A 13,302-nucleotide genomic window follows, 5' to 3' on the forward strand; every position below is an offset into this window, starting at 1 on the left:
AGAGAGAGATACCTTTACAAATGGAGATTTCCCTTAAACAGAACTTTGATAAGAATGGGCTTAGCAAGGACCCTCCCAGTCTATCTCTTTTAGGCAGTTTGGGAGGAAGGTCAAGTGTCCTTCAGAGAAAATAATCAAGGTAAAGAGACATATTTTTGTATGCGTGTGTGTGAGGAAGATTAGCCCTGAGCTAACATCTGTTGCCAATGCTCCTCTATTTTGCTGAGGAAGATTGGCCCTGGGCTAACATCCATGTCCATCTTCCTCTACCTTATATGGGACGCCGCCACAGCATGGCTTGACAAGCGGTGCATCGGTCCACGCCTGGGATCCGAACCTGCGAACCCCAGCCACCGAAGCGGGGTGCATGAACTTAACCGCTGCACCACCAGGCTGGCCCCAAGAGACATATTTTGAGGTGGCCAATTCTGATCTCCCACAGAACCTATGTGAGGACTCTACAACCTTTGTTCTTTGTCTTGTTTTTGGTCTTACTCTTTAATATTCCAGAAATCCCCCAGGCCGGATTTCAAACATCTAAATTTAGATTTGATATACTAGATTGGGAATCACACTCTTTACTTTTCTCACCTATACCTTTGTTTATAGGGGTCTCTACCCCTGGGATCAAGGTCTGGAGACCATCAATTAGCTGGAAATAAGTGGAACAAAGGAAATCCATTGTTGAATAACCATTGCAAGTAACCAGTAACCATTCTATAGAGAGAGAGAGAGAGAAGGAGAATTTTACTTGAACCAAGCTGAGGACTATAGCCCAGGAAGGCAGCCTGCACAAAAGAAGAAAGCAGTCAGAAAAGCGTGGGTTTCAGGACAGTTTTATACCTTTTTAGAACAAAGAACATACGTCAAACAGGCCCGGGATACATACTTATCAAAGTTTCAAAGAGATATTTAGTTCCAGATTAGCAGGTCAACATGACCTTGATGTCCAGGAAAGGAAGCTTTATCATCAGGAGTACTGATACTGGCCTCATAAGAGGGGAAGTATGCATTCTTATCTTCAGAGAGTGCATTCTTTTACTTTGAGATAATGTTTAATGCATCCTTATCTCAATGGTTAAAGCAGATGTACAATGTATGTTTGATAGCCACACGTCAGGCTTCTTTAGTTCAGGCTGAATCTGGTATAAATCAGAATAGCGACCCCATATACCTCTATATGTGAACGTTTCTTGTCACCATTATGCAGACAAATGGCTTTTCAGAGGCTTGCCATCCTTAAAAACACTGTCAGAGAGTGGAGGGATGTTTTCCTGACTTAATTTACAATTTTCTTTTAACATGAGACCTCCATGTGATCGTTAGTGGTTTGCCTGACTTAGAACATGTGAGGGAAGGGGAATGCACAAGCACACGTCGTTGAGGCTGTCTCCTCTCTTCAGGTCTGCCCTGTAACTGTGCAGAGCAGTTTGTCCCCGTGTGTGGGCAGAACGGACGCACTTACCCCAGTGCCTGCATTGCTCGCTGTGTGGGCCTCCAAGACCATCAATTTGAGTTTGGATCATGCATCTCAAAGGATCCTTGTAATCCTAACCCCTGCCCCCAAAACCAAAGGTAAGTCAAATGGCTCCTTATCTTTTTCAACTGAAGACCAGCACCTACTGAGCATCTAGTGTGGACCAGACAGTGAAAATACAAAGATGAATCAAGAAGGTCTCTGCCCTGAAGAGTTTGGTCTCTGCCCTGAAGAGTTTGGAGTCTAGAGGGAAAGAGCCATGTAAAGCTGCTTGGTAACGTGCTGTGACTGAGGGCCCAGAAATGGAGCAGTGGAGGCAGCCCGGACGAGGCCTGGGAAAGCCTCTAGAGGATGTGACACTCGGCCGGAAAGACGAGGAGGAGACTGCAGGCAAAGTTTACAGTGGAGGAATGGTGGTGTTGGTGAAGGCAGAGAGTAACAGGAGCAAAGATCTCGGCTGCTGGAAACGAGGAGATGGCGTGGTGCAGGCTAGAAGCTTGCAGCAGGTCAGTAAGACTGAAACAGAAAGCGTGAGGAAGGGAGAGGGAGCAGAGGAGGCGAGAGAAATGGATGTGTTCTTACCTTGTTAGCTATTTATGCCTGATAGTAATGGGAGATTTCCTTCTACTGACCTACCTCCATTTTAGGGATTGGACAGGAGAAATCTCTGGAAATGCAACTTCAGTGTTATATGAAGTTATTGGTTTAGGGGCCCTTTCTCCGCAGTTTCCTCATGAGCTCAGAGCACAGCTGACCTAGGCTTAATGATAGATTTCTGTATGTGTGGCTGCAGGGCAAGGGTCCTGCTGACTCGCTCAGATTTCAGGCTTGTAGAACTGGAGTTTTCACTGGCTGCCTCAGAGACCTGAGCAGGACACATCCAGGGGCCAGAGTCCTTTCCTTCTGAAGGATTTTGTGGGGAATAAGCTATTGCTTCTCCATCCTGAAAACTCTGGCGCAGTATGGGGTGGTGGGGGTGGGGGGATTTCTCGTGTGTTAAAAGAAATGGCAGAGAGTTGGTCGCCCATCTGGCAAAGTTTATACCATGAAAACTAAGCCCAGAAAGTTCCTATGGAAAGAAGATGGGTGCTGTCCATTAGAAAAAAGGATAAAGAAATAAGCCAAAAGGATAATATAGTTGTGTTGGGAGGTAGAATTGAGGGTTGTTTTGGTATTTGTTTATTTGTTCATTTGTTTGTTTTCTTCTATTTGCTAACGTTTCTGGATAAGGTTGTCTTGCTTTTATAATAAAACAATAAAATCTCAAAGTGGGAAGGACTTGCTGGGTATAATACAAAACCAATATAAAAGAAAAGATGGAAAAATGCAGCTACATTGGACATGAACATTTTCTGCATGGTAACAAACAAATGACAAACTGGAAAGAATATCACAGAGAAAGGGCTGATGTCCTTGCAATCTAAAGAGCCCCTACAAATCCATACGAAAAAAGTTGACAACCTGATAGAAAAAGGGTCAAAGATCTACATCCTAATAGAAAAATCGATCAAGGACATAAACGTAGGAAAAGAAATACAAATGATTCTTAAACACTTGAAAAGATGCTTTTATTAGTCAGGGTGAGTAACTCTAGCTATGTATGTGTGGTATACAAACTCTATGTATACAAACTCCCAAATATCAGTATTGTAACATAATAGAAGTTTAAATACAGTCCGTTTGGGTGTTCAGCAGATGGCTCTCCACATGGTGATTCAGAGACTTAGGATCCTTCCATCTAGTGACTCGGCCAGCTCCTACAGCCTCATAGTCCTCTGTATCTTCTGCATCTGGCCAGCAGATTAGACAAGGGAGATGATGGAGGTTGCTCTTGAGAACCTTTGTAGGCCAGGTTTAAAAGTGACCTTCGTCTCTACTTCCAGCCACACTCCATTGTCACGTGACCACAAGTGACTGCTTGACTACTGCCAGGGAGACTCGGAAATGTAACCTAAATGTGTGCCCAGGAAGAAAATTAAATGAATTTGATGAACATCTGGCCAATCCACCACAATGCTTAACCTTCCTCATATTAAGAGAAATGTAAATTAAGTTAAAACTACAGTTGTGGAGCCGGCCCCGTGGCTTAGCGGTTGAGTGCATGCAGTCTGCTACTGGAGGCCTGGGGTTCGGATCCCGGGCGCGCACCATCGCACCGCTTGTCCGGCCATGCTGAGGCCGCGTCCCACATACAGCAACTAGAAGGATGTGCAACTATGACAAACAACTATCTACTGGGGCTTTGGGGAGAAAAAGGGAAAAAAAAAGCAGGAGGATTGGCAATAGATATTAGCTCAGGGCCGGTCTTCCTCAGCAAAAAGAGGAGGATCTGCATGGATGTTAGCTCAGGGCTGATCTTCCTCACCAAAAAAAAATGCAATTGTGTACCATTTTCCATCTACCAGATTGGCAAAGATAAAAAATTTGATAGCATATTGTATGGAAACAGGCACTCCCATATGAAAGGGCTGAGGGGAGGATTGGTACATCCTCTATGGAGGGCAATTTGGCCACGCCCACCAAAATTTTAAATGCACATACTCTTTGAATCAGCTTATATAAATGCTTATACTTACAGAAAATATCTCTGGGAGAATAAACAAGAAGTTGGTAATACTGGTTGCCTCTGGGGAAGGGAACTAGGTAGCTGGGACATAGAGTAGGAGGGAGACTTATTTTTCACCATATATGATTTTATATCTTTTCAGTTTCACCATGGGCTTGTATTATCTGTTCAAAAAATAATTGTTTAAAGAATAAAATTGTATTCATCATCAAATATCTATTGATGTGTCAGGCATCTTTCTGAACACTAGGACACAACAGTAAACAAGACAAGGTCCCTGCCCTGATCGTGTTTACTTTAATTTACCCCCCAATTCTCAACCTTTCCTCTTGATCCTCTTATTTTTACATATTCATATTGATAAAGTTTTTCCTGCCAAAATTACCAAATTTCTCCTGATGTTCTTGGTTCTCATTCCTTTCATGTTAATAGATAATGAAGTTCTAAATATTCTTTTCCATTATTTCTGTTCAAATGTTTTGAATTTCCATAAAACCATAACTAAGTGCATTCTAATTTTAAATCCCATCAGAAAAGGCGACCACAGATGGTGGTAATGATGGTGGTGGGCATTTCGGGGCAGGAGGCTTATCCCTAAAAAGAGTAAAGGTAATTTCCTTTGAAATTAAACTAATGCTGGCTACTATATTGTTCTCCTTTTATTTGACAAAGATTTGTATATCCTATTATTTCAAATACCCAGTGAAAGCTGAACATTTGAATAGGTCTTATCTTCTTATAGAAAGTTATAAATACCCTTTATAGAAATGAGGGAGACAGAAAAGTCTAAAGAAGAAGGGCATCTATCCCACTACTGGGTATTTATCCAAAGAACATGAAATCAACAATACGAAAAGATCTCTGCACCCCTATGTTCATTGCAGCATTATTCACAACAGCCGAGACGTGGAAGCAACCCAAGTGCCCATCAACTGATGAGTGAATAGAGAAGATGTGGCGTATATATACAATGGAATACTACTCGGCTATAAAAAGAGACAAAATCGTCTCATCTGCAACAACCTGGATGGACCTTGAGGGTATTATGTCAAGCAAAATAAGCCCGACACAGAAAGACAAAACACCGTATGATTTCACTCATATGTGGAAGACAAACAAACACATGGATAAAGAGAACAGATGAGTCGTTACCAGAGGGGAAAGGGGTGGGGAGGTGGGCTAAAGGGGTAAAGGGGCACATATGTATGGTGATGGAGAAAAACTAGACTATTGGTGGTTGAGCACAATGCTGTCTATACAGAAACTGATATGTAATAACATACACCTGAAATTACACAATGTTGTAAACCAATATGACCTTAATAAAATAGAGAAAGAAGAAAAGAAGGGCATCATCCCTAACCCTTCTGAAGGAGTTCAGGAATTGGGAGTGAAGCAAGGTTCAGATATCACCAGGAAACCCAGCTTCATGGGGGGGCATTCTCTCGGCGATTCACCACCAGCCAGCATCCGGTCCTTAGCCTGTGAGCACAGACACCTGAACTTTTCAGCACACACTCTGAAGCCTTCTCTTAAGATAGACTCATATTGGCCAAGTTGAAAATTAAGCCCCTGAAAATGCTTCATTTATTATTGACTACCAGGCCTCCAGCGTCAGACCCCCACCCGCCAATGGCCTCATTTCGTGACGCTTTTACCCCGTGCATTCTTTGCTCCCGCTCTTTGGTCCCCTGCCCCTTCCCCCAGCACCACAGGGTCTTGAGCATCACACCTTTGCACATGCAGCTCCCTCAGCCGGGCAGGCCTGTGCGGCCCTCCCCACCTCTAGGGTCCAGCCAGGACACCACCCCCTCCCGGGGCTTTCTCCAGGCTCCTGGACGGAAGGACTCACTCTCACGAGCATCGATGTTGTTTTCTACCTGGTAGCCTACTTTATGTGCACGCTTGGCTCTCCACTCTCCAGAAGCTCTTGGGGACAGGGACTGCTTCCAGTTTCTCTCTTGCTTTCTCCTCAGCCTCCTGTGCCTTGTCGGTGCCCTGCCGGCCCCCCACACTCCCTCCCGACGTTGGTTGATGGGCTGTGTTCGTGTTTTTCAGATGCATACCCAAACCACAAGTCTGCCTGACGACTGTTGATAAATTTGGATGTAGCCAACATGAGTGTTTGCCCAGACAGCTCACCTGTGACCAGGCCCGCGATCCTGTGTGTGACACAAACCACCTGGAGCACAGCAACCTCTGCACTTTGTACCAGAGAGGGAAAAGCCTCTTGTACAAAGGCCCGTGCCAGGTACAGTTGTTTGGCTGACAAACCCACGTCCTCTGAGCATGAAATCGGTTTGTGGGCTTTTACACATGACCCAGCAGTCAGACCGTTTGCGGGGCTTGTGAATCCTGTCCTGTCTAGAGAACTCAGTCCCCACTCCCAGGGAGCCATCCCAAGACTGACTTTTCCTCCACCTTGGAGGACTCCCTGGCTAGTGGGCGCACCTCTGCACAGCTAGTGGACAAGCAAGAGAGGAGAGTGGCTTCTTGTCGCCCACTCTTAGTAAAGAATGTAAAGTTTCACACCCCTGGCGCGAGTCAGCACCGTTTTCTCTTCCCATAGTTCTGTGGGCCCTCATTGCAAAAGAAATCGGGAAGAATGCGAGTTGAAACAACCAGAAGAGTTTTTTCCCACGATTCCCACCGAAGTCCCTCCCTCAGTACTGAAAAGTGGTCAAAAATTTCTCCAAGACTTAATGTCTTTTTACGTGAGTTTATCCTTCAGTCTTTTAAGGTTGCAAAATCCGTATTCGTGTTAAAAATACCCGCAAGGACAGCACCCCTGAGGCTTCCCGCGCACCACTGATCCGTGTGCGGGCCCCGCCCCTTTCCGGGATCCCGTCTTTGGGCCCAGCGTCCCCGCCACAACCGGCTGACACCTGACACGACTGCTTCTCCGTCCCTGGTCTTCGTGGCCAGAAAACCCCTTCGGCTTGTCTCCCTAGGCTGTTTCCTCTCAGGACTTGTGTTCCGGTTGCTTCGATACCTGCTACTCTGAATCCCAGTCTCCTCTTCCCACTTGTTCCGTCTTCCTGGCTACAGTTTTTCTCTTACATATTCTTACCCTGCCCGACGGATCCAGAGTCTGTCTGCCCCACTGACCCTGTCCTTATCCCCTACCCAGCGAGAAACGATAAAGCCTCCGTATCTGCAGGAAGGTGGATCTTGTTTTCTTCAAACAGGCGTTTCCAGAACAATGGAAGTCTGGAGGGAGGCATTGTATCTCGTATCAGTTCACGTGGAATGAACACCCGAGACCCAAAGAGGCTGAGAAAAGTAATCTCTTCAGTTCATCTTGGGACAGTCCTATTGCGCCCCCGCCATGTTCAGCCCACCTCAGGAGCTTCATTAAGAGGGGCCCCAGAATTTATGTCTGTGTCCTTTTTCCTCCCTGGAAATAGGGAGAGCTCTACCGTGTGCTCTTGGTTAGGAAAAGTGCGTCCTGGAGGTTTCCAGGCTGAATGTGATTTGTTTGCCCTCAGCCCTTCTGCAGAGCCGCAGAGCCCGTCTGCGGGCACAATGGGGAGACCTACAGCAGCGTGTGTGCCGCCTACTCGGACCGGGTGGCGGTCGATTACCACGGGCCCTGCCAGGCCGTCGGGGTCCTCTCAGTGTCCAGTTCTGTCTCCGAATGTGCTGCGGTGAAGTGTCCTTCGCTCTCAGCGACTGAGTGCAAACCCGTCATCCCACCCGGTAAGCTGGCAGTCGTGTGTGGGGGGGGGGGTGGCTTGGGAAGACTTGCTTCTCCGCCTCCAGAGCGTGAGTCACTGCGGGGAAGAGAGTTGACTAGTTTATGTACATTTCTCAGTGTAAAAGAAGTCTTAACTCGACCTGACGCTGATTAGATGTGTTATTCCGGGTCACCTTACAAAGCTGTGCATGACCTTGGCCATCATCTGGTCCCGCCATTTTAAAACAATATAGTGAACTTTTTTCAGGCAAAATCTTACACCAAACACCAATATATAAACAAATAAAGCAGTATTTAATTACTAAAATTATGATTATTAGCTCAAATGCATAATGTTTACTTATTGTAAAGTTAACGAGGGGCTGCCCGGTGGCGCAAGCGGTTAGGTGCGCGCACTCCACTGCGGTGGCCCCGTCTGTGAATCCATCAAAAGTTCACTGAGTTTCCGCTATGTGCCAGACACTCTTCCGGGCACTGGGGACACAGCAGTGAGCAAAACAAAGCCTCCTTCCCCTGGAGACTATGTTCTGATACTTGCTTATCATTTTTTAACAGTGTAAAATAATTCTTAAAATTAAGTTAGAATCAAACGCTCATGGAATCCCTGCTTTTGCAGACAGGAAATCTAGGGGCCAGGAAAGCACCTGCCCAGGATGGAACAGCAAGTTTTGAGGGAGGGCAGGGTCTCAGCCTCACATCTCCTGAAAGGCCAGCTCTCTCTGTGCTGCCTTCCAGCACAGCTGCCTCACCCTGAGAAGTGGTGAAGGGTGAGAGCAGGGCTGGAGGAAGGGTTCTGGTACACGTGTCGATTCTGAAACCCGTTGGCCGGGGAACACGTCTAAAAGCGCATCATCAGGAAGGGCAGCTGTAACTCTCCGAGCACAAAAAGAAGGGCTGGGAGTTTCACCAACTCGGCTGAATTCTCCGTGTTTCTAGTTCTGAACACACATAAAATGGTTTCTGTTATACAGGTGCTTGTTGCCCATTATGTGCCGGGATGCTAAGAGTTTTATTTGACAAAGAAAAGCTGGATACTATTGCTAAGGTAAATTGCTTTCTATGCCAGGTCCTCTTGAAACCGTATTGATAAACCTCTCAGTAATCCTACAGAGTAGAAGATGTTTTCTCATTTTTAGAGGAAGAAACCTGTTTGCAGAGAAGCAACATGCCCAAGGCTGTCGGCTCAGAACCAGTAGTGCTAGGGTTTGACCCCAGGCTGTCTGCTCCCCATCCCGTGCTCCTCTCCTCTGCAGCCTGGCTGTGTGGTGACCTTGCTCTGCACATCCCAGCCTGAGCCTTTCTTAGGAAAGGTCCCCTCCTGGCCCAGTCAGCAGAGTCGGAGCTGGAGGCAGAACCACGCAGCCAGAGACTGGGAGATGCCCGCTGGTTTCCAGGTGGCCTGCCCACCCAAGCCCCACTCCGCCCAGTGCATCCAGAGCCGGCCGCCTCCCCACCAGGCTCTGCCTCCTTTCCCTTTGCCGCTGCTTGTGCTGCTCGCTGTTGTGGAGACAGGGCTCCAGACAACAGCTGCCACAACCTAGAGAACTGTCCCCATTTGGATTTAAACACCTGTGTTTTTACAGGAGGACTTCATTTCCCTGCGGCCTCCATCTCAGAACAGTCACGTTATTTAAAAAAAAAAAGAAGCACTTCTGGTGAGAGCATTTATCCAGGCTACAAAGCCCCACAGTCAGGCCAAAGCCCATTGGAACAGACTTTGGCATTCAGCTGGCCGGGCCCTATGGGGCCTGCGCTTAGGAGTTCCTTGGTTAAAAGAGCCTCCTTGGGGGGCTGGCCCCATGGCGTAGTGGTTAAGTCTGGCGCACTGCACTTTGGCGGCCCAGGTTCACCGGTTCAGATCCCGGGCATGGACTTAGACCACTCGTCAGCCATGCTGTGCGAAATAGAGGAAGATAGGCACAGATGTTAGCTCAGGGCTAATCTTCCTCAAGCAAAAATAGAGGAAGATTGGCAACAGATGTCAGCTCAGGGCGAATCTTCCTCAAGCAAAAATAGAGGAAGATTGGCAACAGATGTCAGCTCAGGGCGACTCTTCCTCACCAAAAAAAAATAGCCTCCTTGCCTTAGGCAAGGGAGCAGGGCAGCTTTGGCAGTAATAAGGAATTCTTCTTTTTCTCAGGTAATAGAACCTTTTTCTCTTTCTAGGTAACAAACAAAAAGCCGATAACAGTTCTGGAAATACTTCAGAAAATCCGCATGCATGTGTCTGTCCCACAGTGTGACGTATTTGGATACTTCAGCATTGAGTCAGAAATTGTTATTCTGATTATTCCCGTTGATCATTATCCAAAAGCTTTGCAGGTGGGGTTCAGCACGTGTTGTGCAGCCATCTTGTCACTGTCAAGTTTGGTGGACTTGGGAGGGGGTGGGCACAGACCAGGACTGGGGGAGGACCAGGTGGCGAGGACATGGAGGCCCTTTGGCGGGAGAGATGCAAGGCAGGCTCTGAAGGACAGACCTACACCAGGGGAGCATTTTCCAGGTGGCTGAGGGCAGGTACCCTTTTGACAGCAGGATTCAAAGGAGCAGGAGAGGGGAGAGGTTGAGATACTGTGACTTAGAATGTGCAGAGACAGAAGGACCTGCTCATCGTACAGACGAGGGGGCTGAGCCCAGGGAGGGGAGGCACTGGCACAGGTCATGCAGTGACAGAGCCAGAATAGACTCCAGTCTCCGGAGAGCTGTGCTCCCACTGGGGAGGGGGAGCCCGCCAGAGCTGGTCTGGTGGGCCCCGAGTTTTCTTCCTCACAACCTGAAGGCGCATGGAGCCTCACACATATAGGCCCAAGTTTCAGCATCGAAATGGTGAGGGCTGAGAGGAGGGGGTAGAGATAAGCCGGGTGTAAACTGCACAATGAGAAGGCTCATTAAGTCTGAGTGCTTTCACCCTCAGGTTTAAATAGGCATTGAAGTCCTTTCCCATGACTGTTTAACCATGGAAAGACAACGTCTCAATGTGGACGAGTGGAGAACAGGATGGTGGAACCAGGAAAGGGCAGTGGCACTGTGGATCATTTCTTTTCTGATTTGATTTTCATTGATGCTGTTATTATTTGTGTAATAAATGAAGACTATAGTAAAATGTGACTTTAGCCAAGAAAAGGACAGAGAGAGCATACTCCCTATGTCAGGATCTATGTGGAATTTGTCTGACTTGACCTTTTCACGGGTTCCGTGGTTTTATATTAAAAGAATCGGATTTTCCTCTTCCAGATTGAGGCCTGCAATAGAGAGGCAGAGAAGATCGAGTCCCTTATCAACTCCGACAGCCCTGCTCTGGCATCCCACGTCCCTCTCTCAGCACTCATCATTTCCCAGGTACAGGTCTCCAGCAGCGTGCCGTCGGCTGGCATCGGGGCCAGACCCCCCTGCCACTTCTGCCTCTTCCTCCTCAGCCTGGGCCTCGCCTTGCACTTGCTCTGGACACATAACTGACTGCCCATGAAAAGCGCAGAGTGTTCCTCCATCTAATTCTTCTGCCTTGTGAAAACCATACAGGACTGCTGGTCTGTAGTTGAATAGTGGCCAGGTAAACGCACTTGTCACCTCTCTTCACCACACAGTATTTTTTTAATCTGCCAATATTAGTAGGGTTTTTGTTTTGTTTTTACAAATGTTAAAATACATTCTTCCAAATACTAATGAAAAGAGGATGTCTCCTTCTGCTGGATCACTGCCTTACAATTTACATTTTGCTTGTTTGGTGGGACCCCTACTCTAAACCAAATTCAAAATCACTGATAAATGAGATGATCCCTTTTTAGAAAGATAACTCACTTTACTATGGGCTTCGTATCACAGAAACTTCATTTCAGAATTCCTGTAAGTATTGAGGTGCCCCAGTGTATACATTTTGCTTTACAGATAATTACATACTCTGTCTTGAAGCTAGGGGCCACAGGGAAGAGCCACTGCTATTAGAGTATGAAGTAAAGATAAAGCATCTTTGAAATTATCATGTAAATCACCAGGCAAATTTAATTTACAGAAATTTAATTCAGGAACCCATCTGTTGTGTTAAGCAAAAGCAAGCTGATTAAATGACACATAATGATAGATGGTGACAGTCTCAGTGGTTACTAATGTGGTTACTGTGACTTTCGTGAAAGAAAGTTACATCGCATCAAAGTGTCTTGCATTATGCATTTTTATATTAACCAGATGTATATTCTTTGGTATTCATCCAAGCTAAATTTAGAGTTTTTAAACATCAATCTTTAAACCAATTGCTGCTACTTATATAATTGCCAAAAAGTGAAATAATGAGTAGTTCATGTACATAATACATGATTTATCTATTTTATTATGAAGAAGGTGAATAGCCATGTTTGTAAAATGACAATCGTGTGTGTTAACCCAGTACTTTGCGTTCATGAAGACACATTCGCTTTTTGTGATATGCACAGTATAGATGAGTCTTCTCTCTCTTTTTTATATAGAATTATAAAGAATTGTGGTTTATATATTTACAAATGTCAATCTAAGTATGAACATGTTTGCATGTTGTCTAAGAAATTGAATTCTTCGAATGCGTTTCACAGTTTGAAATAAGCTATTCAATGTAATACTTCTTGTTTGTATGCACCTAAACTTAGATTTTACATGAAGTATTTTTTTCAGTATTGTATGTAGCCTCTGGAATATATAGGGATATGCTTATTTTACCAAAATGTTGTGTAAAAGTGGGCACTTAAAGTTTTCAGAATATCTCAGTGCTGACGGAGCGTTGTTTGCTGCAGTGGCTTTTTCTATATAAATGTCTTCACTGCAAGATACTGGAAAGCTTTTCCATTTTAATAAAGATAACTTTTATATAATTATGTGTACTTCCAACAATGTGGACATTTAAAATGAAACCACTGGTCACTCTTGGGTGAGCTGTGTCCTCTGATCTGGAATAGGAAGTTATGGGAATGTTATTATTGCCAGCCCAGGGCCCTGGGAAAGCAGGGAAGCTGGGAGAGAGCTGGTCAGACCAGACCTAGGCATGACCAGAGGGCAGGCTGTGGCAGAAAGTGTACAAAGACCCCAGCTTTAGGCCTTCAGGCCCAGGAGAGCTTCAGGCCCTCCGAGACCCAGGAACAGACTAGGCAGTTCTGTTCCCCACTGCCTTGGGCCCGATGTTCCAGCTTCAGGGTACATCCTGGGGCAGAGAGGACTTTGGACTGCGGAGACAGAGGGCCTGTTGATCTGGGCCTGGGAGGTTCTATCAATCAGCTGAGGCTAAGGCTCCAAAACCTCCATGGCTGACAACAACAGAGGCTCACACCTTGCTCCTGTCACACGTCCACTGTGGGCCAGCTGCACTTCTTCTCTACACCATCTTCACTCCAGGACCCACTGCAGTGTCCTCACAAAGGGGTGGAAAGAGGCAGAGAACCACACTGGCCCTTAGGTCTCTGCTCAGAAGTGACATTGTCATTTCTGCCTACGTCTTACTGGCCACTCCTGAGTTCAAAACGTAGGGATGTTGAATCTTCTGGGGTGTGTGTGTGTGTGTGTGTGTGTGTTAGGGGAGGTGGCAGGGAAGGAGCTGGAGGA

At 46.3% G+C, this 13,302-nt stretch overlaps 1 protein-coding gene across 5 annotated transcripts in view; it reads left to right on the plus strand.

Annotated features, from left to right (window-relative positions):
• RECK (reversion inducing cysteine rich protein with kazal motifs) overlaps positions 1-12,576 on the plus strand; it is a 111,548-nt gene extending 98,972 nt beyond the window's left edge. For all 5 annotated transcript variants that reach the window (XM_058523511.1, XM_058523512.1, XM_058523513.1 and 2 more), the window contains 6 exons: positions 1,404-1,575; positions 6,102-6,294; positions 7,532-7,742; positions 8,712-8,785; positions 9,907-10,062; positions 10,975-12,576. In XM_058523511.1, coding sequence (XP_058379494.1) covers positions 1,404-1,575; positions 6,102-6,294; positions 7,532-7,742; positions 8,712-8,785; positions 9,907-10,062; positions 10,975-11,196 — 1,028 coding nt within the window. In that variant the 3' untranslated portion in view covers positions 11,197-12,576. The remainder of the gene's footprint in view (positions 1-1,403; positions 1,576-6,101; positions 6,295-7,531; positions 7,743-8,711; positions 8,786-9,906; positions 10,063-10,974) is intronic.
• The last annotated feature ends 726 nt before the right edge of the window (positions 12,577-13,302 follow it).

The sequence above is a fragment of the Diceros bicornis genome, chromosome 28 (genome assembly GCF_020826845.1).
Source record: "Diceros bicornis minor isolate mBicDic1 chromosome 28, mDicBic1.mat.cur, whole genome shotgun sequence".
NCBI lineage: Eukaryota > Metazoa > Chordata > Mammalia > Perissodactyla > Rhinocerotidae > Diceros > Diceros bicornis.